Raw genomic sequence first — 27251 nt, 5'->3', positions numbered from 1 at the left:
GATGATGATGATGATGATGATGAATTTATTGTTTCTGTGTGACCCCATACCAAATGATCCATGGCTGGTACTGGCCTGTAGCTTGGTGGTTTGGAGGCCCTACCTCATAGTATCTGTTCCAGCTCTTTTCTTTCTGATAGCAATGCCTTCAATGACACTGGTGTCATAAAATATCAGCTTGTGATGTTAGCTTTTCCCTTGTATAAGCAACTCTGGCTTGAAGAGAGGAGATTAACATGCATGGGTGATTGTTAGACTTCGTGAAAATGTCTTACTCAAGTCAGCGCATACATTTGTAGAGGCATGGTTGATCTTGAACAGTGAAAACTCTATACACAAGATATACACAAGAGAAATGTAAATATAGTACAAGATAAAATATCCAGCAAGCTTTGGGCTAGAAGTGGCTTGGATTTCTAAATTTTTTTTTTGTTTCTGGAGACAGTTGAAATATAAAAATAAACTATGGAAAGTAAAGAAATAAATTGTATTTAACAGTTTCAAATTATACACTTCTATAGCCAAAGTCTGGCTAGTATTTATGAATCCATTTAAAATTCCTAAAATATATCATACTGTACCATGTGTACAATATTATGTTTATAGGATGAAAAATCAAATGAAGAAAAGTGAAGAACAGGGTTTTATTTAACAGATATAGGTACATTAATGCACTTCTAAAGTGGAGCATGTTTAATCTTTATCGATTCCCTTAAAACTGTGAAGAACTAAACTATTTTTAACATACCATCACCATCGCCATCATCATCATCATCATCACCGTTATCCTTTAATGTTTGTTGTCCATTCTAGCATGGGTTGAACAGTTTGATCAAAGCTGGCAAGCAGAGGAACTGCACCAGGTTCCAGTCTGATTTGGCTTGGCTTCTATGGCTGGATGCCCTTCCTAATGCCAACCACTTTACAGTGTATGCTGGATGCTTTTAGCATGGCACTGGCACAAGTGCCTCTATGTAACACTAGCATGAGTGCTTTTTATATGGCACAGGTGCATAACTCTTACAGGCCAGTCCTCTTCATCAGAGGAAATGGCCTTAACACTTCTGCTGTGAAGGATAAGTCTTCTTGAGTACAACAAAGCACCAAGTATCTTAGTCCTGTGTCATCTCATTTGAGAGGTTCATCATCTTAAGGTCATTCTTCAGTACTTCATCTTATGTCTTCCTGGGTCTTCCTCTCCCACAGGTTCCATTATATGCACATTAACCAACTTTATAACTGGTCTGTTTTCTCTGCACCTGGTACATTATATTGCACTATCTCCACAACATTACAAAATTTTGGCAGGATATTCTTGAAAGATGTTGACAAAATCCACTAATCTTCATCTGAAGGCAATTCTATTGATCTCTAAACATGGTTATAAATGAAAACTAGCAGTATCGCCCAGCGTTGCTCGGATTTGTTTCGACCCTTTAGAATTGGAATTTTTGAAAAGTAAAAATTTTGCATTATGTAGCTTGTTATTCTCTTTAAGTGAACATTTTTTTGGTTGAAATACACCGAAAAATGGCGACACAGCAGTAAAAAAATCGTAAAAAATAGGGATTTTCATAGAAAAAAAGCACCTTTTTTGATGTAAATAATTTTTGGTCTTAACATGGTCTTAACATGGTCTGATTTGAAATTTTTCTTCTACCCAAGGAAGAGCAAGCCTTCTTCTATCATACTCTCAATTTTGGTCAACTTGTGCTGCAGAGTCTCGAAGGAGATAGTGTTAGTTGAAGGCTACCAAACCTGCCATACACAGACAACTTCAGCTTTATATATAGAGAGAGATTATAATAAATTCACACATCTTAACTTGTAGCTGTGAGAGGATTGCCCGTACAAAATAGCTGCTTTTTTAGTAAACCTGAATTTCTGAAAGCCAGAGGTTCCGTATTTTGTATATGTTTAACTTAACCTCCTTTACAGTTACATTCAAATTGCTGTGTATTACTTATGTTTATTTCACTTTCAGGGATAGATACTACAATGTACCCCCAATGAGTCCCAGCAAATTGGATATATTAATGTCTATCGAAGAAATCACCCACTTCCTATACATTTCGGATACAGTGCCGACTATAACAAGTCTCCGTATGTTAAGGAATCTGAAGATTATTAATGGTCAGAAAACACTGTGAGTAGCAATATATCATAACCATTGTCTAAATAACATGAGTAAACAACTTCCATTTAAAATCTTGTAAATGTAGTACTGATTATGCATAAATTAATGAATTTATTAAAGTATGCATATATATATATATATATATATATATATAGATATGATACTTATGTGTTCATATGTGTGTGTTTATGTGTATACATATACGTATATATAATACATACATATCTGTTTATTATGTGTGTGTGTGTATACATATACACATATATAGTACATACACATCTGTTTATATTTGTATATGTGTGTATACATATACATATATAATACATATATGTTTATATATGTGTGTGTGTGTGTGTATATATATATATATATATATATATATATATATATATGTTTTCAAAATGTAACCACATGTGAATCGTTGGTGATTTTTTTTTCCTTCATCTTCCTTTTCTATTGAACATTCCTCTGTTTCTGAAGAAGAGTTTTGCTCAAAACATTAAACCATCTTTTTTTCCTTTCCTGAGTGTCTGCTAATACTTTACATGTACCACATAGTTGCATTGTTGCTTTTTGTGTTTGTTCTTCGTATTTTTTTAAAATATATATATATATATGTGTGTGTATATATATATATATATATACAAACATACACACATATATTGGTATCGTGTGTGTGTGTATATACATATCTATTGGGTCATCCCATAAAAAATGCGTTTTTTTCAATTGCATGAATTAAAAGTTGGAGGGAGATGGGATAAACTACCTGTATCAACTTGCTATAAAATCAGGTAGTAATTTTACCTTCTCCTTATTCTTAGTGCAAGTTTTGAAGAGTGTAGTTTGATTTTACCAGTTATTTTTCAAAGCTATAATGGAAAAGGCAAAGGAGCATATTTTACTTTATGAATTCAATAAAAGCAACAAAGCATAGAAGTGGCAGTGTGGTAAGTAGCTTGCTTACCAACCACATGGTTCCAGGTTCAGTCCCACTGGGCAAGTGTCTTCTACTATAGCCTCGGGCCAACCAAAGCCTTGTGAGTGGATTTGGTAGACGGAAACTTAAAGAAGCCCGTTGTATATATATATATATGTATGTATGTGTATATGTTTGTGCGTATGTGTTTGTCCCCCCAATATTGCTTGACAACCGATGCTGGTGTGTTTACATCCCCGTAACTTAGCGGTTCGGCAAAAGAGTACGATAGAATAAGTACTAGGCTTACAAAGAATAAGTCCTGGGGTCGATTTGCTCGACTAAAAGGGTGGTGCTCCAGCATGGCAACAGTCAAATGACTGAAACAAGTAAAAGAGTAAAGAGTAATGCAATGGAAAGTGTGAGGAATATTAATGCAGTATATGGGGATCGGACAATAAGCATAAGCTAGAGTCAACACTGGTTCCAGGAATTCTGAGCTGGAAACTACAGCTTAAAAAGTGAAACTTATCTTGGAAGATCTGTAGAGCTCGACGAGGACGTCCTGCAAACCCTGGTGGAGCAAAATCCCATTGTAACCGTTCAAGAACTAACAGAGAAGCTTGGATTTGGCCCTCAACTTTTTCACTTGAAAAAGGGAAGTGTAACTTGAGAAGGAAGTGCTGCCCAGCAACCAGTATTTTTGCTGAAAGGTGGGTGAATGTGGCAAGGATGGCCTGTGTGAATGGGCCTATTTTTGTAATCTGGAGGGGTTAAGAAGGGAGGAGGTACCTGCTGAGGTGCCCTTGGCAGTTGGGATGACTAAGATGTGTGGGGTTCCTTGGTTAGCCTTGAGTGGAACTACCCTCTTTTGCAAAATTTTATTGCTGAATTTGTTTTGTTAATTGTTTTTGTTTTTATCATATACACATATTTTTGTGCTATTGTATTGTCCCTTTTTTTGTGTTTGGCCAATAAAGAAAAGATTAATTATTATTATTATTATTATTATTATTATTATTATTATTATTATTATTGTTGTTGTTTTATTTAGAAATGGATATGCTTTGGCTGTAGTTTTCTGCAAAGGATTACAATCATTAAATCTGAACTCTCTACGGCATATTTACCAAGGCAATGTCATGATCCGCAAGAACCCTAATTTGTGTTATGCCAACACAATGAACATGTCACACATTTTCTCAACGTCCACACAGAAGACGGTCATTGTAGACAATAAAGACAGAATTGCATGTCGTAAGTATGGCACTGACTACTACTACTATTGCTTCTACTACTGCCATAACTACTACTACTAATTCTACTACTACTTTCATCTTACTGTCCTCTTACATTCTTCTCTTCCTCCCTTCCTTCCTTCCCATCCCCCTTTCTTCTTCTGTCCCCATCTCTCTTTGACTATCCCTCCCCCTCCTTCCCCCTGGTATTGGTCCATGACCTTGTGGTTGGGGCCCCCTGCCCTACATCATTTAGTTACGTCATTTTTTAATTGATGTTTGTATGGTTGATGGTTGACTTCATCTGAAATTCCTTCTGGGATCAAGAAAATAAGTACAACACAGAGACTAGAGTTACTTTGAATCTCCTGTGAATCATCATCATCAACATTTAGTGTCAACTTTCCATGCTGGCATGGTTTGCTGGAGAGCTGTACCAGGTTCCAGTCTGATTTGGCATAGTTTCTACAGTTGGATGCCATTCCTAACACCAACTACTCCAAGAGTGTAATGGGTGCTTTTATGTGTCAGTTACGTGGCACCAGTATCGGCCATGACTATAATTTCACTTGGCTTGAGGAGTCTCCTAAAGCATGGCATATTAGCTCTGTGGTCAGTGACTAGACCTCAAAAGGTCTGAAGTCGAGAGACGAAGTATACTGAGGACAATCCCTTATATACAAGAAAGATGGCTCAACAGAGCCTAGGAAAAAGGGTGTCACGAGACCTTAACCAAAGGCCATGATCGGTTGGCTTTGGATGGTGGTGCGAAATAAGTAGAGACAACTGCGCCACATGTCAACCAATCAGATCAGTGGACACAACAGGAACAACCCAGCCAAAGATGGCTGTAATCTCAAACGAGATAATTCCTGCTGTGTCTCTCAAACAGTGAGGATATCAGATACCGCTACAGCCATTTGTCATTGCTTCTGTGAGGCCCAACGTTTGACGATCATGCTTCACCGCCTTGTCCTATGTCTTCATGGGTTTACCTATTCCACAGATTCCCTCCACAGTTAGTGATCAGCATTTCTTTACACTGCTGTCCCCATCCATGTACATCACATACCAGCTCAGTTGTTTCTTTTGCACACCACATCTGATGCCTCTTATGCCCAACTTTCTCTCAAGACACTCATGCTCTGTTGTACATACACACTCACATTGCACATCCAGCAAAAATCTGAAAATATCTAGATGTAGCCAACGTTATTAGTCGTTATTGGAATCATGGTGTTTTGGAGCTGCAGGCATGGGTGTGTGGTTTAAGAAGTTTGGTTGTTTTGGGTATGATTCCACCGCATGAGATCTTGGGCAAGTATCTTTTACTATATCACACACATACATACATATACATAGATATATTCCTACTGTAAGAAGAACAGTATTATTATTAGCTGCTGTTTATTTCTGGTTTGAGGACAAAAATAATTTTTCAATATTGTTTATACAACAATGAGTGGCTGTAGAATATATCTTATAGTTTAGTCCGAAATCAGTCTTGAATGAGTTAGGCCTCAGGATAAAAGCATTCCAGACGTGGTTATTGTGTGTTTTTCTGTGTATTACAGATATCATTAAATCTTTGACAATTTAAGGTTGAAGGGTTTGATTTGAATGAGATTGCGGTGCAATTTCTAGCAGATCTAATGAACTCGCGAAGGGTCCTGTTATCCATATTTTGGCAGTATCTGCTTGCCTGAATATGGAGACAATGTTGGCGAATAATGAGAAATCCGACACACCAACAATATATGTATGTATGTATGTATGTATGTATGTGTGTATGTGTGTGTGTGTGTATGTATGTATGTATGTGTGTGTGTGTGTGTGTATGTATGTATGCATGCATGTACGACGCACGCACACACACACACACACATATATATCATCCGTGGATCTCATATATCCCCAAAAGAAGCACACTCTAAAAGAGCAGCAATATATTTACATGAAGTTGAATGTATGTCCGGTCATAGAGTGACCAATCGTTTTGCATCCATAAAGCACTTGACTTTATAAACTTGTCAGACTCCATCAACCGCACGTACGTAGCCTCTCTTCAAACTGGAGGTAGAAAACCGTTGTGGTCAGTTAATCTGTAAACAAAAGAATATTCTACACTGTATTAGCCTTAAACGGGACGTTTTATCGCCCCTAGATCGGTCCGGCCAGCAACATGTTATGGAGTAATCTCCGTTCTGATGTTGGTTCCGGTCTGCAAGTAATTATGTCAACCCTAATTGACAAACGAGAATACCACGCCTGCAGCTGGTAGCATCTAAAATGCGGACAGGAGCTCAGACAGTATAGAATATTCTTTTGTTTACAAATTAACTGACCATAACGGTTTTCTACTTCCAGTTTGAAAAGTGGCTAATATGCCTGAGTCTGGCAAATCGTCTATAAAGCAGAACGCTTTATGGATGCGAAACCATTGGTTACTCCATGACCGGTTGTTTAAACTCCATGTAAATTATATATATATACTTTATTTAAAGCAGCAGAAAATTCAACAAAACCTGTTACTCTGAGTTTCCCATTGCCGTTCATCGGACAGTTTTTGCTAGCAAAAACTGTCCGATGAACAGCAATGGGAAACTCAGAGTAACAGGTTTTGTTGAATTTTCTGCTGCTTTAAATAAAGCCTATTACTCTACCTCTGGTATTTCAGTACTCTTTATTCCACCTTGTTTCACGTTTATGTGAAACAAGTTGGAAAAAAGAGTACTCAAATACCAGAAGTAGAGTAATAGGCTTTATTTAAAAGCAACAGAAATATAACAAAAGCTGTAACTCAGAGTTTCAGCTTCTGTTATATTTCTGCTGCTTTTAAATAAAGTGTGTATATATATATATGTATATATATATATAGGCCAGTGGGGTAGCATCATTCAAAGGGTACACGAATGCGAGGGAACGCATTGTAACCAACAGTGCATAATCACATAAACACATCTAACAATCTGATAAATACGGTCACATCCATCCTTCCATCTGCCCGTCCGTCCGTCTATATGTCTGTATGTCTGTACATATCTGTGAGTGTTTGTGTATGTCTTGAAATTTCTGTGGATAACAATATATACTCAGAGTAGACACAGCTAGTGAAAGAGAATAAGAAAAAATACACTTATGTTTTTGTTATTTACAAACATGAACGTGACAACTATAATTGCAACTCTTATCTCTAGATTTAATGAAAGAAACGTAGTGGAAAAATAGTGGTTATATTTCGCAATATCGAATAAATTGTAATTAAAACAAATAGATTTTAGGATTTTGGCGTATCAATATCAACAAACTAAATTTATGGGAACATTGTAAGGGAGGAAACTCTGTACTGTCCACAAGAATGACATTCGGAATTACCTCCCATGAAATGGAATTTTAATTGGATTTTGGATTTCACTATTTTCTAACATTTAATTTTTGTTTCACATCTAGATACTTGGCATTTTCCTTGTACTAGAAGACTTTTTTGTTTCACATATATTTGTTATAGATATATATGTGTATGTGGAGGCGCAATGGCCCAGTGGCTAGGGCAGCGGACTCGCGGTCATAGGATCGCGGTTTCGATTCCAAGACCGGGCGTTGTGAGTGTTTATTGAGCGAAAACACATAAAAGCTCCAAGAGGCTCCGGCAGGGGATGGTGGTGATCCCTGCTGTACTCTTTCACCACAACTTTTTTCACTCTTACTTCCTGTTTCTGTTGTACCTGTATTTCACGGGGCCGGCCTTGTCACTCTCTGTGTCACGTTGAATATCCCCGAGAACTACGTTAAGGGTGCACGTGTCTGTGGAGTTCTCAACCACTTACGCGTTAATTTCACAAGCAGGCTGTTCCGTTGATTCGGATCAACCGGAACCCTCATCGTCGTTACCGACGGAGTGCTTCCATCCATATGTGTATGTATGAGAATCGTGTGGTCTAGTGGTTAGGCTGTTGCGTACACGATGTCACGATCGCATTTTCGATTCCCAGATCGGTGGTGTGTTGTGTTCTTGAGCAAAACTATTCATTTCACGTTACTCCAGCCCACTCAGCTGTAAATGGGTAAACCCTGCAATTGACTGGTGTTCCGTTCTGAGGGAATCTTGGTCTGCCCGCCTAGCCAGCGTGTGTGCGTCATTCGATGGCTAAAACAGGACTAGGTAATGCATTGTGACCAGCGGCGTATAACAACACCTGACAGTCAAGTCGATAGGGGAGGAGGCAAGCCGATTACATCGACCCCAGTGTTCAACTGGTACTTATTTTATCGACCCTGAAAGAATGACAGGCAAAGTCGACTTTGGTGGAATTTGAACTCAGGACATATAGACAGACGAAATGTTGCAAAGCAGTCTGCCTGGCATGCTAATATCTCTGCAGTTTCACCACCCTCAGAAATTGTTTTGCAGTTCTACCAATTTTACCATCTTTCAGTCATATAGCCATTACATAATACTGAAACAGTGACACCTCCCTCAAATTACATTAGACTATACTGAAGAGAGAAAGAGTGAAAGAAGGAGACATTGGATTACGTAATTATGGACAAGTATATTGCAGAATATAAGTTGCTGAAAAAAAAAAATGTCGGGAGGCTGCTTTGACAGATGAAGGAGCTAACAATGTTCCTTAAATCAACATATTTATTCTTGTAATTTTAGTCGCAAAAGCTTGTTTTATATTATCCCTTTTCTGTATAATAATATAAGACATATTAGATATTTATTTTTTATGATATTTGATATTACCAACATCAAAATAAAAATCAAATGGAAATTGTAGTTAAGATACCTGTGCCGGTGACACGTAAAAAGCACCGTCCAAATGTGGAAGATGCCAGCGCCATCTGACTGGTGTCCGTGTCGGTGACACGTAAAATCACCAACCGATCATGGCTGTTTGCCAGCTTCCTCTGGCCCCTATGCTGGTGGCATGTAAAAAGCACCCACTACACTCACGGAGTGGTTGGCATTATGAAGGGCATCCAGCTGTAGAAACTCTGCCAGATTAAACTGGAGCCTGGTGCAGCCTCCTGGCTTCCCAGACCCTGGTCGAACCATTCAACCCATGCTAGCATGGAAAACGGATGTTAAACAATGATGAGGATGATGATGATGATATATGAAACAAAGAGATACATTTGAATTGAGTATTTGCTGTCTCTCAGGTGTATGTGAGAGAGACGGAATGACAGCAAATGATAGAGAGAGAGGTGAAAAAATATCTTGTAATGGCCTGACTTTAAGGTAAGGCCTCTGCTGAAATTATAATCTTTAGTAAGTTTCAAAATTGAATCTTATTTATATTGGAAATGGCAGATCTTCCCAAACCTGTTTGCATTCTGGAGCTGGGATTGGTTTTGACTGACACCCAAACACAGCCATCAAAAGATGTGATAGGCTGCAATATGTATTTTGCTTATCTGCTAACATTACCAAATATGGTAATGTTGGATAAACTTCAAACCGATATCTAGACAGACAGGCTGTCAGATCAATTCCAAGCGGACTCCTGCTGCATATACAGTATTGGAGAGAGGGAAATGTTTGTTGCGGCTAGAATACTTTTGGTCATAAGACTTCTCAATCAAGCCAGATCTGACAGAAAACAATAGCAGCAGCAGCAACAACGGCAACTGCAACAGCAACAACAAAGTGAATATCGATACCTCACATTGGTATAAGGCAATTAGGTTTAGCTACGTGGGTGTATTCAATTGGATTGTATGCCTTGTCCATGTTTGAAATCTCAGACAGCTTGAAGGTTGGTTAACTTGCTTTGAAAATAGTGGTATTGTTTAATACTAAACATTAATTTCCTAGCAACTCACTTGACTGTAAATTCCAAATGAAAAGAATTCGATCATTTTACCACTCCTCTTCTGGTATACATGTATATTAGTTTAGTTATTTTGGAGTCATGCTGTTTGATTGGTTGCAAGCTTTAATATCTCCATCCTACTTTGAAAATCCTTGTTTCATTCTGTTTGTTTATAAACACTTCCATCCTTATAGATCAGAGGTTGGCGAACTGGGGCAAATTGCCCTAAGTAGGGTAAAAATGAAATTGTTGGGGGTAACAAGGACTCATTAGATATAAGTAAAATTATATAAACAAAACATGTTCCTTGTTATGACAGAAAATTTTCTTCTGGTATGAGGAGGCAATCAAAAAGTTGCTGCTTTTTACAACCACCCACCTTTGCAAACAATGATTGTCCACTCTAATGATCATAAAAACAAAGCAGAGTAATTGATTGGACCCCGAAGACTGAATCCAAATTGGCATCAAAATGTCCCATTTTGATGAGACTTTTGGAAATATGCTGTGCTTGAGAAGACCCAGCAAGCCAAGTGAGACCATAACCTTGTGGCCTATGCCAGGGGTGTAAACAACCCACTTATGCATACCTTTCCTTCATTGGACACTAAACTCTGCTTGCGAAGACCTGTTGAAGCAAGTGAAATCGAAATCAATTTCGATGACTGGCATCCGTGCTGGTGGAGCGCTAAGAGCACCATCCGAGTGTGATTGTTGCCAGAGCAGCTGACTGGCTTCCATGCCGGTGGCACATAAAAATCACCATTCGAGTGTGATAGTTACCAGTGTCACCTTACTGGCACGTAAAAAAACATTTGAGTGAGGTCGTTGCCAGTGCCACTGGACTGGCTCCTGTGCAGGTGGCATGTAAAAAACACCACTTGAGCGTGGCCTTTGCCAGTACTGCCTGACTGGCCCTCATGCCAGTGGTATGTAAAAGCACCCACTACACTCTTGGAGTGGTTGGCGTTAGGAAGGACATCTAGCTGTAGAAACTCTGCCAGATCAAGACTGGAGTTTGGTGCTGCCATCTGGTTCACCAGACCTTAGTCAAATCGTCCAACCCATGCTAGCATGGAAAGCAGACGTTAAACGATGATGATGATGTAACAAAAATGAAGCAACATCATTTCTCCAAAACCTGAAGTTAAAAAGTTTCCAGAAAAATCCTAATGAGGATATTAATTTATTTTATCACATTTGTTTTATGATTTTTATATTTATAATTGTATTCTGCATATAAACAGATTTAATAAACCTTTTGAATTCAAAGAATTCAAAGAACCTATATTTTTCTTTCTTTCAAACCAAAGGGGTAATGTCAGCATGAATAAATATATTTTGGGGTAATTGGTTAAAAATGCTCCCCGACCCCTGTTATAGATTAATTGTATTTTGCCAGATGATGGCTGAGTATCACTTCAGGAAATGAATAGGTTACATAACAATACAGATTTATGTAGTCTTATGTGATATGTTATGTACTTCATATTGGTAATAAACCATGCAACTGAAACACATGTAGAAATGGTTTGAACTATCTGTTTGTTTTATTGTAAAGCTAATGACAGTAAGATTTGAACATTTGGTTATAAGGCTGTAAACTTAAACTAATTGAGTAGGTGCATGATCAGAAATGTTCCAGCTGTGATCGTCTCATCTTTTTATATTATTTTCATGCATAATGTGGAGCACTCTGTCGATTACGATGATGAGGGTCCCAGCTGATACGATCAACGGAACAGCCTGCTCATGAAATTAATGTGCAAGTGACTGAGCAATCCACAGACACACGTACCCCTAATGTAGTTCTCAGGGAGATTCAGCGTGACAAAAAGTGACAAGGCCAGCCCTTTGAAATACAGGTACAACTCATTTTTGCCAGCTGAGTGAACTGGAGCAACATGAAGTAAAGTGTCTTGCTCAAGGACACAACGCGTCGCCGGGAATCGAACTCATGACCTTACAATCGTGAGCCGAATGCCCTAACCACTAAGCCACACACCTTCACGAATAATGTACTCTAAATTAGATTACCCATAAAATGCTAGAGGCTGATTTGATATTTCCATTACTATTTCTAGCAGGTTGAGCCTTGACTTAAGAGGCTCCCTTCTTGTCTTAGCCTGTAGTTAAGTAAATTTAACTGCAGCCATGCTCTATGCTAAAAAGTCTGCTTGATTATGGGAGAGCACTCACTAATATTATACGCTAGCATTCCATATGACTACAATATGTGCATTTCTTTTTGTATTAAGTATTCATTCACTAGTCTCTTCTGTTATTTAATTGTGTCCATGCTGGGGCACTGCCTTCAATGGATTTTAGGTGATCATAGCAAGTTCTCTTATTTTATTAATTTTTCTCTTAACAATTTTAATATTTTTCTTTTCTATATCTGTCAGTTCCCTTTTATTGTTTTGCCATAATGAGATGCTACTGAATACACCATTTGACATCTGTTTACACTTGCGCACACACACACACACACACACATACGAGCAATAGTACCTGTCAAAAATAATGGTTTATTTTGTCTCCTTCCAGTAATCGTTAATGTTTCAGTTTCAAACCTCATTCCATTTCCTTCATGTGTTGCTGAATTTATATATTTCCAATTTTGTCTTTTTACACTATCCTCATTAACTGATATGTTTCCTCTCATTTTCCTTTGCCCTCTCTCCCTCTCATCCCCCTCTCTCTATATATATATGTGTATATATATGTGTGTGTATATATCTACACACACACACACATATATATGTATGTGTATACATATATATAAATGTATGCATACGTATGTGACCTCGTGTGTACCGTTGGCGATTTTTTTCCCTCTGTCTTCCCTTCTCTAGATCTTTCCTTCTCCTATGTTTCCGACGAAGAGCTCCACTCGAAACGTTAAACCCTCCTTCTTTCCTTCTTTCCTGAGTGTCCAATAATACTATATTTGGTCCATGTCCTCGCGTTGTTGTGTTTTTTTGTGTTTTCTTGTTTGGATTAACTATATATATATATATATATATATTGAATAAGATAAAGTGAACAAGGAGTATGGTTAGACAGTTATTTTTTAATCACTACGCATGTTTCCACACAACATAGTTCTTCATAAATACAGGAATTTGATTATGCAATGGTTTACCTGTATAATGGGATCCAGTTGTATATCTTCAGGTGATATTCAGTTGCTGTCCCCGTTAGTTACAAAACCTTCAACTTCGATGCTGACACATCCATCTGCCTTGTTTGAATTTAGCAGACCCTGGCAGTTTCAATCTGCTTGCTGTGAGCATGCTTCTACGTGCTTGCTATGAATGGTATTGGATATATGGCTATTTATTTTGCTCCCCATTTTAGGCTGCATGTGTGAAATTTTATTATCCGAGCTTCAGTATTTGTTGGTTCAGAGACACACACAGCCTCTCCCATTTATATATTCATGTATACATGCCCATATGCTCATGCAGATACACTTATATATACCTTCATGCATATACAATCACTTACATACATATATATACACATACATATACATCTCTGGGCACCTCCATATATATATATATATATATATATATATATATATGTATCTATGTATATATATACATACATACACATACATATACATATGCGTACTTATATACATACTCCGATCAACAAATACATTCATACTTATACATACATGCACATTCATTTATTTACGTATAATTTTGGGCACTCATTTATTTACATTTATTTACATACACGCACATACATTATTTACATATATTTTCGGGCACTCCAATATATACACATATACATGTGGGATGGGAAGGATGGGAGGCAGGGAGAACAGAATTATTATTTTTATACACTGTCCCATCTTGAAAATGCATATTTTGCATGGTGGTTACACCTTGGAATTTTCTCATCATGCTTGTCTACCAGGTTCTCATTATTCAAAAGTATACTCAAAGCTTCCTCAAGGCAAAGGTTACAGATAGCAAATTACATGGGTGTGCATTTTTTTATTATTGAACATTTCATTTCGTATTTAATTCTTGATTCTTTCAGTTCCCATATGAGGTCTGCCAATGAAGTTACGTGTCGTCTATTTATTTATCGGAATGTCGAGAAGTGGTTGTGATAAAGGACTTTGAATTGGTTTTCTGAGGCACCCTTGTATGTGCATTTATGTTGGGATGTGGAGATTGTACATTTGTATACTATGTTTTCTTGGACACATTGGTTTACAAGCGGACAAGTGCATTTTCTGCAGCAGGTGCAGTTATTTATACTCTTACTATTTTCATGTTTATCTGGTGACTTTTTGATTCTGTTTTCATGATGTTCCATTTGATTGTTAGTGTCTGAAGTGTTCTGGAATTGGCAATCTTTGTTGGATCTGTTTTGATGATTTATTTTAATTTTATTGCCACCGTATTGTACGTTATCTGAGTTTTTGTGGTCTATCTTTTGTTTATTTTTGTCATTGGCCTTAAATCTTGTGATGTTTTGATTTGTTTGTTTTTTGTCAGCAGACATTGTTTGTATGTTTAATTTCCTATTGTTGTATTCATGTATGTAGTACTCCATGTGGTTAGATGTTGTGTATGATATTTTTACTGTGTGCTTGTTGAATAAACAGTAGTATTTCTGTGTTTTAGGGAAGCATTTATTTAATGCTGCAATGAATTGCCTACCTACCTTGGACAATATTTGCAATCCAAACATTGGACTATACTGTAGGACCTCTGAATTTTTGTACCTTTTGTTTGGTTCCTTCTTCCTAGTTTGTGTGTTGTTGTGATTACGTGTGTTTGTATTCCAGTTATTTCTATTCTTTATCAGTTTTTCTCTTATCGTTCCATTGTTCCTCAGGTTTTTATTGTTATTCATTTTTTTGATGTCATTTGTGTTTTGTGTGTATTCTACCTTATTTGAATTTGTATTATTGTTATTTGGGGGTTTCATAATTTTCAAACTTGATTTTTCCTTTACATCCAGCCCTAGCTAGCGCTTCATTGTATTATGGTGCATGCTGGTTGAATGTTTGCTTTGTGGCTGACAATCTTGATATTCTGGTCGTTATGATCCTAATTATTCCCTTGGTTATGGATGGTGGATGGCTGGAATTTACATTTATGTATCTTAAGCACTTATTCAGCTTGTGATATGGTTCATAAATGCCACTTTCCAAATTAAAAGTCGCATCTAGAAAGTTTACCTTAGGGTAATTGCAGTTTATTCTTTTATTCTTTTATTTGTTTCAGTCATTTGATTGTGGCCATGCTGGAGCACTGCATTTAGTCGAACAAATCGACCCTGGGACTTATTCTTTGTAAGCTTAATACTTATTCTATTGGTCGCTTTTGCCAAATCGCTAAGTTATGGGAACATGAACACACCAACATTGGTTGTCAAGCGATGGGGGGGGGGGAGACAAACACAGACACACATATATATATATATATATACAACGGGCTTCTTTCAGTTTCCATCCACTAAATCCACTGACAAGGCTTTGGTCAGCCTGAAGCTATAGTAGAGGTGCTATATAGTGGGACTGTAGTGGGACTTACCCTAGGTGCTATGTAGTGGGACTGAACCTGGAACCTTGTGGTTGGTAAACAAGCTACTTACCACACAGCCACTTGGTTAAAGAAAGACCAAAACATCTAAAAAAATTATGGAGTTCTTTTCTATATCTTTTTTTTTCTATTTTTGTGCAGTTTTTCATTAGGAAAAGAGCATCATCCCTGTACAGACCACCCGTTATCTGTGGAAATTTAGATTTTATCTGCAATAAGAGGTAGATGCCAATGATATCCGTTACCTGAGCCAAGTCACTTGATCCCATTGTTATATCAAAGGAATTAGCCCTATCTGATCTCCTCCATAGTTTGTTATTGTAACTAATAATGGTTTGATGAACTGTGAAAATTATATCCACGCCTGTGAATATAAGAGCTTTATTTAGTACTATAGGATTAATTGTGGATTAATAACTGTCTATATCTAATTGTATAAATTTGAATTTTTTAGTTTTCTATGCCTTCATAAACTGTCCTATAACCTCCTGAGTGCCAGACCACAATGAAAGTCCACTCTTAGTTTTTAGTTCGAGCAATACTTTCTCTATGATGTTTTTACTTATACATCCATTGTCCAATTCAGATGGACATATTAATCTCATTTTAGGGTTATTGTCGAAGTTATTTTTGTGGTCCTTCAGGTTTATCCTAGATTTTTTGGGGGGACATATGGTTCAGTCGTATCATCTATCCCTAGATTTTTTACTATTTCTAATCCTTTTTTGTTTATATTATCTTTGGTGTTGATTGGTGCATGCCTGTATTTGCTGAGCATTTCTTTTTTTTGAGTAAACTATTGTATAATGTGGTGTCCACAATATAGAGATTGCCAGTTTTATCCACTGGCACAATTATTCTGTTTGTTTCTTTGAAGACCTTCAATATTTTATCCAGTTTCTGCTGGTGTTCATTTTACTTTGCTGGGTACTTCCTGAATTTGAGATTTCATATTATTTTGTATAGCTCTTCCCCAAATAGTGTAGGTTTCTTGGGGATCTAAATACTTTCTTGAGTACATTTGTATCTTTCTAATGTTCTTGCATTTTGTTTTCTTTGTCATAGAAGAACACCTTCCATCTCATTCTTCTTATGAAGGAGCTTGTGCTGGCAGTTATTTGTTTTAAATATTCAATTTGGTTGGAATTGGGATTTCTTTTGATGAGAAGTCTAGATTTAGTTTTTCCCTCTTTTGACCCTTCATAGTACTCCAATTCAAAAAGTGACTTTGACCAGTTATCTGGTTTTTGTCAGCATCATTTAAGGTATATTCTGTTAGGAATATAGCAGAGTACAAAATAGAACTCATTCCCCCTCAGAGTTAACCAAATAGCTGGTAGTATTATGATATACTTCCAAGTGAAAATAAAATTGAATGATAGAGTGGATAGGAATATGCTTAGACAGTAATTTTTTAATCACTACACATGTTTCCACACAACATAGTTCTTCATAAATACAGGAATTTGATTATGCAATAGTTTACCTGTATAATGGGATCCAGTTGTATATCTTCAGGTGATATTCAATTGCTGTCCCCGTTAGTTACAAAACCTTCAACTTCGATGCTGACACATCCATCTGCCTTGTTTGAATTTAGCAGACCCTGGCAGTTTCAATCTGTTTGCTGTGAGCATGCTTCTACGTGCCTGCTATGAATGGTATTGGATGTATTGGCTATTTATTTTGTTCCCCATTTTAGGCTGCATATGTGAAATTTTATTATCTGACCTTCAGTATTCGGTAGTTCAGAGACATGCACACAGCCTCTCCCTTGTATATATGTTCATGTATACATGCTCATATACACATGCAGATACAATCACATATACATTCATACACATACAATCACTTAAATATGTATATATACACACATACATATTTATATCTCTGGGCACCCCCTCTATATATAAATACATATACTTGCATACATACATATATATGCATATTTATATATATATATATATATATACACACACACACACACACACACATACACACACACACACACACACACACACACACATATATATATATATATATACACATACATATATATATTAAAGCATGTACATATATATATGTCTATGTATATATATCAGTAATAATTATAAAGGTGTGGAGGTGTGTGGCTTAGTGGTTAGGGTGTCAGCATCATGATCATAAGATTGTGGTTTCGATTCCTGGACCGGGTGGCGCGTTGTGTTCTTGAGCAAAACACTTCATTTCACATTACTCCAGTCCACTCAGCTGGCAAAAATGAGTAACGCTGCGATGGACTGGCATCCCATCCAGCTGGGGAACGCATACGCCATTGAAACCAGGAAATCGGGCCCATGAGCCTGGCTAGGCTTTAAAAGGGTGCACTTATTTTATTTAATAATTATGAAGAGTATGGAGACTTGTTCATCCTCAAAATTTATTTTCTCCTATTTTGCAATTTTGTACAGCTTATTATAATGACATAGATGTGTTTCCACTGCACAGACCTACATGTGTTTCCTTTGCAAAAGCAACCTTTCACTATCATCTATGCAGCTTCTCCAGGGTCTATCCATGTGGCCAGTCTCAAATACTCCAGACAATATTACTGTCCAGCAAAGTGAACATGGAAGTACTCATCGGAGGAATTTACAGAGTGGCTGATAACGAATAGCAGTTATGGACTTTAAATACCGATCGATGTGGTTAGCCATAAACTGGAACTTGACTGTGATCCCCAATGGTATCCTCCCAGATAATATATCCCTCCTAAACTTACATTTATATCTATCTATCTATCTATCTATCTATCTATCTATCTATTTATCTATCTATCTATCTATCTATTTATCTATCTATCTATCTATCTATCTATCTATCTATCTATCTATCTATCTATCTATTTATCTATCTATTTATCTATCTATCTATCTATATACATACATATACATATTTTTAAGTATATAATTATAAGAATATGATTATAATTTAGGGTGCTGGAGGGTCAACACCAATATGCTAGAAGTAGATGTCAAATATCTACAAACCACCCTAAATTTTTTCTCTTTTTAACACAATTTTTGTTACAGAACATGAAATCTTAAGATATAGTTATCCAAAATTTTATGAATCTTCTTCATTCCCTTGCATTCACATTTGTGTTAAAAGATAACAAATTTAGAGTGGTTTGTTGACATTTGACATCGCTTTGTAGTGTATTGGCGTTGGCCCTCCGGTGCCCTTAATTATAATTATACTTTTGTAATTATATACTAAAAATTTAATTTTACTGATATGGTGGTTTTATATGTTAGCCACTGATATAATCATTTTAATGATTATAGCTTCAGTTTACACACACATACATGTACTCTCTCAAATCAAATTATCCCTCCACTCCTCTTGATTTCCCAATGCCTCCCTCCACTTCAGTGTCATACACAAATTTCTCTCTCTCTCAAATTCATTTTCAGACTTCCCGTATCTCTGTTATTTTATCATATTACACCTCTAACTACCTCTCTATTGTAGAACTTTATCTTTTTTCTCTTCACCTCTCCTCTCCTGCTCACAATTTTTCTTCTTTTCTCATATTTTCATCCCCCACCTATGTCTGCTTGCCTGAGTGTTGTGTGACAAATGAATATTTTTCTCTCTTTTTCTCCTTCTCTGTCTCTCACCCTCTCCCATCTCTCTATTCCCTTCTTTTAATCTCTCATATATCTATTTATCTAATGTACTTCTCTTTATAATACTTTCTTTCTCTGTTTTACATCTCTTTCAGCATAGCCACTAATTTCTCATTCCTGTATCTCAGAGAAATGGAAATTATCAAGCATAAAAATGGATACATGACTCAGCATGTTTTATATTAAGATGACAGGCTTCTGTATGCTTAGGGTTAGGGTTAGGTTTTTTTGTATAGTTATTGTTTTCTAAATTTCAGTAATAAGATAATGCTTAACTTGAAGCTACAGTCACAGAAACTTGCTTTAAGTGCCATGCATTGGGATCAAAGTAGAAATCACATGGTTATGAAGCAATCAAAATTAGCCATATGGCTATGTCTGTGCCTAAGTAGAATATTAAATTGCTGAGAAAATGGAGAATTAGTACTCAATACTAACTCTCACTCTTTCACTATTGCTGTTCTTTCATCTAAAAAAAATCTTTCTGCTGTATCTTCCTTCATACAAGTCAATGTAGTAAACACTCAAACATTGTCACTATCTTTCCAAATCCTTCTGCATTTAACATGGAATTTTTGGTTCTCCAAAGTTGCCTTGGTATATAAATTAACCCTTTCGTTAGCAACCCGGCCAAAACCGGCTCTGGCTCTGAGTTCAAATGTCTTATTTTCATAAGTTTTGAATTAAAATCTTCCACCAAACCTTAGTCACAATTTATGTTTGTAACACTAGCTTAATGATAACTAAGTTATTTTATTAAATTCTTTGTTATATTCAAATTAATTAAAAGAAACACAGAACATCTCAAAATAAATACAGTAGCGAAAGGGTTAACCTATATTTTTATTGGTTGTAAATTTTTGGTTTGTAAAATTCAACTTTTACTCGTATGCTAGAAAAAACACTATTGAAGTAGTACCTTTTTTTGTTTTGGCAAACATCTGTTTTCTGGAACTTTTCTTACCACTAATTTCTCAAACAGATACAATCTTAATTATTTTAAATATTGCATTGATTGTTTTATGATGCTTAGGATATCATCTCAGTAGATTTTTTTTCAATTCCATTTTCTTTTCTTTTCTAACTCCCAGTAATTGTTTGGGACCTATTTTATTAATGCTTGTAAACTGCCTTTGGAGTAGCTTCCATTAATAAAAAAGAAAAGAAGAAAAATGTTCTCAATGTTCAGTTCCCATCGTCAGATTAAATTTCCTCAATATTTCGTTGGTTGCACAAAGAAAGAAATATATTCATATATATATAGGCGCAGGAGTGGCTGTGTGGTAAGTAGCTTGCTTACCAACCACATGGTTCCGAGTTCATTCCCACTGCGTGGCACCTTGGGCAAGTGTCTTCTACTATAGCCTCGGGTTAACCAAAGCCTTGTGAGTGGATTTGGTAGACGGAAACTGAAAGAAGCCCATCGTATATATGTATATATATATATGTGTGTGTGTGTGTGTGTGTATGTTTCTGTGTCTGTGTTTGTCCCCCCAACATCGCTTGACAACCGATGCTGGTGTGTTTACATCCCTGTAACTTAGCGGTTCGGCAAAAGAGACCGATAGAATAAGTACTAGGCTTCCAAAGAAAAAGTCCTGAGGTTGATTTGCTCGACTAAAGGCGGTGCTCCAGCATGGCCACAGTCAAATGTCTGAAACAAGTAAAACACACTGCTGTGTAAACTCTTGATTATTCCGATATGTGATTCTTGAGAGGCTTATCTGATTTTTCTCTTCATCTTCTTCATGTATACAGTTAATACAGGTCAAGTATGTGATTACCAATGCAAAGTATTTGGTTGTTGGGGTCCAGACGCTGAAGATTGCATAGACTGCATCAATTACAGAGTGGAAAGAACTGGAAAGTGTGTTCCATCGTGTTGGAATGTCACCATGGTTTACGAAGGAGAACAGAACACATGCAAGTCATGCCATGAAGAATGCAGTGGTGGCTGTTCGGGACCTGTAAGTTATTTCTGATATTCTTGTATTCTTTTATTCTTTTACTTGTTTCAGTCATTAGACTGTTGACATCAATATTTTTCTCTTGTTTTTGTTGTCTGTCCCTAATGTAATATTCTCTGTCTCATTGTAGGGTGCAAACCAATGTCATTCCTGTTTAAATGTCAAATTCAAGAGTAGCTGCATTAAAAAATGTCCCAGGAAAATGATTCGAAATTCCAAAGGTATTTGTAAATCGAAAAAACGTGGATCCCGAAAGGACCGTAAAAGGTAAAAGGCAGAACTTTCTAAGGATTCTATAATTATATATAATTCAGAGACTGATTTGTGAAACATGAGAGTGTATACTTTTGCTACCCTTTTCTTAACAGTCTTTTAAGGAGGTCTATATATGTATATATACAGGTCTATATATGTATATCTATATATATAGGTCTCTCTCTCTCTCTCTCTCTATATATATATATATATATATATATAGGTCTATATATGTATGTATATATATATATATATATATATATATATAGGAGGGAAGAATTCACAAAAAAACAAAAGATGAAGACTGGTGGTGTAGACAACAAACAGATGTATTAGTTTGGGAAGTGAAAAAGTCTTTCACGTGTTTATATCTAGGTGTGTGGATTTGGGGCTGAGAAGTGGGCAGTGCTAGTGTGTGCGTGGTGGTGTTGTGTGGTTTGGTGGTGTATGTTGTAGTGGTGTGTGGCGTGGTGTGATGGTGTTGGGAGGTGTGGGAGGCGAGAGTAGGGAAAGCAAGGGTGGGGTGTGGGTTAGGGTGAGGGTAGAGTTGGTAGTGGGTGTGAAGGAAGGGGTGGGTGTGAGGGATGGGATAGGTGGAATGGGATGGATAGGGAAGGTGGGGTCGGATTGTGTAGGGGTGGGGTGGGGTTACGAGGGAGGGGCGATGATGAAAGGGGAAGGGAGAAGTGGGTGGGAGGAAGTAGGTGTGAGGGGGAGAGAGGAGAGGGGAGGAGGTTAGATGAAGAGAGGAGGAGAGTTGAGCTCATGTGGCACAAAGGAGTGAAGAGGGAAGATTAATCCCTGTTCATGGGGCAAAGGTGAGTCCAGATGGCCCCTGTGCAAGGACAATCCAAACACAGACAGGTGTTGCAAAGAGTGACTGGTAGAGCGGAAATGGCATGAGACCGGGGTGTCATTGCCGAGTCGGATGTCTCAGAGGTGTTCTGCAAACTGGTCAGCCAAGTGGCATCCTGTTTGCCCAATGTATAGAGAAGGGCAGAGAGAGCAGGAGATGCAGTAGCTGAATTTGAACTCGGAAAGCAAAAACAAAGGAACAGCTGTTGTAAAGCATTCTGCCTAGTATTACTGCAGTTCAACTAAGGCAGCAAGTTGGCTGAGTTGTTAGCACATTGGGCTAAATGCTTAATGGCATTTTGTCCATATTTATGTTCTGTGTTCAAATTCCACCAAGGTTGACTTTGCCTTTCCTCATTTTGAGATCAATAAAATAAGTACTCGTTAAGCTCTGGGGTTGATGTAATCAACTTACTTCTCCTCCAAACTTGCTGGCCTTGTGCTAAAATTTGAAATCATTATTACAGTTCCACTAATTCTCTTCTCTGAATTGGTACATTTTCATTAACCCTGAAAGGATGAAAGGCAGAGTTGACCTCACTGGGATTTGAACCCACAACACTGAGATTCAGAACAAATACCGTGAGACATTCTACTCAATGTACTAATGACAATGCTAATTACAATATTTTGCTGCTGTTTTCTCATTTTCATCCACTCCCCACTTTCTTGGTCTGCATTTCTTCTCCTTCTTCTCTCTTCCTTCATTGAACTTCTGTAATGCTTCTTCCTCACTGTGGCCCTCCTTTTCATTCTTTTCTCCTTTCTTTCTTCTTTTCCTTCTCTGTTTTATCCTGTGCTTTCTCTTCTTCAGCTCTGTCTTTCTCTCTCTCTCTTCAACAACCTCCTCTTGCTAATCTTCCTCCTTTCACATTAATAATAAGATTATTCCATCAAAATCTAACTTGTTTAAAAACAACTAAGCAAAAATTTATATTAAACAAGTCCTAATGAGAGAATTTTGCACATAGTTACATCTGACAATAGCAACAACAATTGCTATAATAGTAATAACTAAATCTATAAGACAATAATGTGTTTCTAATTGTGAATAATAACACTGATTGACTGTAATATCATACTCTAATGACAGATTAAATATATGATAATCTATCACACCAGCTTAGCTATTGAAATGAAAATGTTATGATGTGTGTATAAATAAAATTTATAATTATCCCGTGTATCTCATTTATCAAATGTATTCTGACTGAGTGTATCTAGTACTATATTATCCAATGAATCCGATAAACAGAGGCATTTCAACTGGAATGCTCCTCTCATCACGTTTTTCTGACAGTGTTATCACACACTACATTTTCTTATGTATATTTCCTTTTCGTTTAGATGATATAGTAAAACTGCAGGGTTGGAGGAACCATTTGTGCATTTGGCAAAATGCTTAGCAGCATTTCTTCCTGCTTTTTACATTCTTGAGTTCAAATTCTGTAAAAGGTCAACTTTGCTTTTCCTTTCAGAATCTATAAAATGCTGACCACAAGGGCTGAAGTTATTGAGTATCCCACTCCCCCCCCAAATTACAGGCCTTGTGCTAACATTTGAAACCATTTAGATGGTATAGTGTGATTTGTAGCAAGTTAATTAATCAGGTGCTTTACCTCATGTAAATCAATTACAGTTGTTGGAGTATTGGAGCAAATGTTTTGTATTCTATTCTCTGTCTTTTTACATTCTGGGTTCAAATCCTGTCAAGGTTAGCTTTGCCTTTCATCCTTCCTGGTTCAATAAATAAAGTACTAGTCTTGTATAGTGGTCTAGTGGAATCAGTAGAGTATCAGATGGTCCCTTGTAGTATTTGTTCCAGTTCTTTGCATTCTGAGTTCAAATCCTGTTGTGGCCTTCTTGACATTTGACTTTATCCAGTACTTAATACCACCATCTAGTATGTTAGGTGTTTTAATTGGAGTCTACCCTGTCGCAAAAGCTTAAGATAGAACTCTCATGTGAGAATACCTTTCCATCTCCCTCCTTCCCACTAGTCTTGGAAACCTTGTGGAGGATCATAGGTACTCGCTATCTCCTTTAACTAAATGGTTGTGAACTGAATTTGTTATTCTATTTGTAATTTGTTATACAGAGGAGAGAAAAATGAATAATTACAGGAGCCTGACTAGTCGCTATCAGTTTATACCAGTTGCCGTTGAGACCTCAGGTGTTCTTGGACCCTGCGCTGCCAATTTCTTCAGCGAAATCAGGATAACTGTGGCCTGTCTGAGAAAGGAGCCACACAAGTGACTGCTGCAGTGAGTGTCCTTGGCTATTCTCCATGGTAACACTATCATGGTCATGTCTGTAGGGCACAACTGAACACATCATGTGTTCTGGGATGTGCTCCCTCTCCCCCATCTTCTGCTGGTTAATCCTTGTAATTAAATTGGGATTCAGTCTTTATGAAAATAAAATCTGTACAACTGGAATGATATGGAGCTCCATCTGAAAAAAATCAGCAGGTTATGTATTGAGATAGACATAGGCATGTTACAGAAAGGTACAATAGTATGTATCTGTGAGCTGGCAGAAATGTTAGCACGCCGGGCGAAATGGTTAGCGGTATTTTGTCTGCTATTCAAATTCTGAGTTCAAATTCTGTCGAGGCTGACTTTGCCTTTCATCCTTTCGGGGTCGATTAAATAAGTAGCAGTTACGCACTGGGATCGATGTAATCGACTTAATCCGTTTGTCCTTGTTTGTCCCTTTTGTGTTTAGCCCCTTGTGGGTAGTAAAGAATAGGTACAATAGTATGGTTTGCATATTTTCCGTCATTTCATTCTTACAAAGGATTTATTAACATTGAATATGTATGTGAAGCACATGTCCTAATGGTTAGGGCGTTGCACTTGCAATTGCAAGATCTTGGATTTGATTCCTACATCAGGCAGTGTGTTGTTTTCTTGAGTAAAATACATCATTTCCCATTGCTCTGGGATCATTTTGAACTCTGACATATGGCACCTATGCAGGTAAAGCCAATTTGATGGAGTGAATGTGTTAATGTACAGCATCATAAACCAGTGTTTCTCAACCTATTTTCCCCCAGGCCCCACCTATAACTTTCCAGAAAAGTGTGTGCCCCACCGACGGTTGGAAAAAAAGAACTTTATTTTTGATATTTTATCACAGCTATTTAACACAAAAATATGTACAGGTAACTCATTTATTAAGTACTGAATACAAAAATAGACAAAAAAAACTATATTGTGGCAAACAGTTTTTACACAGTATGCATGTTTGGAGGGATTGGTTTGAATAAGCTGAGTATAGGTACTGTATGTTTGCTGGGAAAAAGATTTTCACAATTTCATGTCCCAACAAAAATAAAGAATAAAAATTTGGATCCCATGCTTCACCACAATTTTCCCAGGCCCTTCCAATAGGGCATATGAGGGGCGTTCAATAAGTAATGCCCCTGACCCACTTCCCATACCAGTAGAGCAACGGAACTTGGCACAGTTATTGGTCTTTTTCTACATAGGAACCACTCAGAGTTACGCATTTCTCCCATCGTTTGATCCAGCTCTGGAGACCATTTTTGTAAAAGAACCCAGCTTGGTCCTCCATCCACGACGTGACTTTAGAAATCAAGGCTGCATCATCTGGGAAATGCTTTCCTTTCAAAAACAACTTCATGGCTGGGAAGAGGTGAAAATCAGAGGGTGCAAGGTCAGGAGAATAAGGGGTGGGGGAGGAGTTCATAGCCACACGCCTGTGCTTCTGATCTGGCGACACGCGAGTTGTGGACCGGAGCGTTGTCCTGCAGGAGGAGGATGCCTTCGCTGATCTTGCCCCGCCTCTTGATTTTGATAGCTTCTCTTAATTTCCTCAAAAGTGAAGCATAATAGGCTCCTGTAATTGTGGTACCCTTTGCCAGGAAATCTGTCATCACTACTCCGTCCTGGTCCCAGAAGACTGTGAGCATGACCTTGCCAGCAGAGGGCTGTACCCTTGCCTTCTTTGGAGGAGGTGAGTCACGGTGCTTCCACTGCATTGACTGGGCTTCGGTCTCTGGATCATAGTGATGGACCCAGGTTTCATCCTGTGTAATCAGTCTTTTGAAAAAGTTTGACTCATCTTCTTGGTACATCTCCAAATTCATCCTCGAGCACTCGATGCGTTCTTGCTTCTGGAAAGGTGTGAGCAACCTGGGAATCCATCTGGCAGACACCTTTTGCATATGCAAATGGTCATGAATGATAGTTTCCACTGACCCGGTACTAATCTTGACCTCATGGGCTATTTGGCGAATTGTTATGCGTCGATCTTCCAAAATGGCAGCCTCAACTTGACGGACAGATGCCTCATCAATGGCAGAAGGGGGTCGACCAGATCTGGGAGCTGTTTCCACAGAGTTCCGACCATGTTTGAATTCACGATGCCAGCGTTTTACAAGGTCATATGATGGGGCATCATCACCATAAGTTACTTTCATTTCATCAAAAGTCTCCCATGGGGTGCGTCCTTTCAAATACAAAAACCGGATCACTGCTCAACACTCAACAGGCTCCATTTCACACTTGACTCAGTTCAAACACCTGTAAATCGGAAACCATAATTAGTTCAGAGCTGTAATTTGCCACCTAATCTATAGAGATATAAGTAATTGCACATGCAAAATTTCAACTAGATCAAACACCTGGAAGTGGGTCAGAGACATTACTTATTGAACGTCCCTCGTATGCTAGACATTGGAAATCACTGGCATAAATGTTTAATCAGTAGAAACAAATCATTTGTGTAGGTTGTTCAGTAAAAAATTGCAAAATTCTTAATCTGTCATTTGTGACAGGAGAGAGCCTACA

At 37.5% G+C, this 27251-nt stretch overlaps 1 protein-coding gene across 1 annotated transcript in view; it reads left to right on the top strand.

The window, feature by feature from the left end:
* LOC115215679 (receptor tyrosine-protein kinase erbB-4) overlaps positions 1–27251 on the top strand; it is a 128993-nt gene that overhangs the window by 68592 nt on the left and 33150 nt on the right. The window contains exons 9-12 of the mRNA XM_029784945.2: positions 1985–2146; positions 4111–4313; positions 21116–21324; positions 21455–21591. Coding sequence (XP_029640805.1) covers positions 1985–2146; positions 4111–4313; positions 21116–21324; positions 21455–21591 — 711 coding nt within the window. The remainder of the gene's footprint in view (positions 1–1984; positions 2147–4110; positions 4314–21115; positions 21325–21454; positions 21592–27251) is intronic.

This window comes from Octopus sinensis, linkage group LG9, assembly GCF_006345805.1.
Source record: "Octopus sinensis linkage group LG9, ASM634580v1, whole genome shotgun sequence".
Taxonomy (NCBI): domain Eukaryota; kingdom Metazoa; phylum Mollusca; class Cephalopoda; order Octopoda; family Octopodidae; genus Octopus; species Octopus sinensis.
The sequence above is the reverse complement of the archived record's forward strand: the minus strand, read 5'-3'. Positions and strand labels throughout refer to the sequence as shown.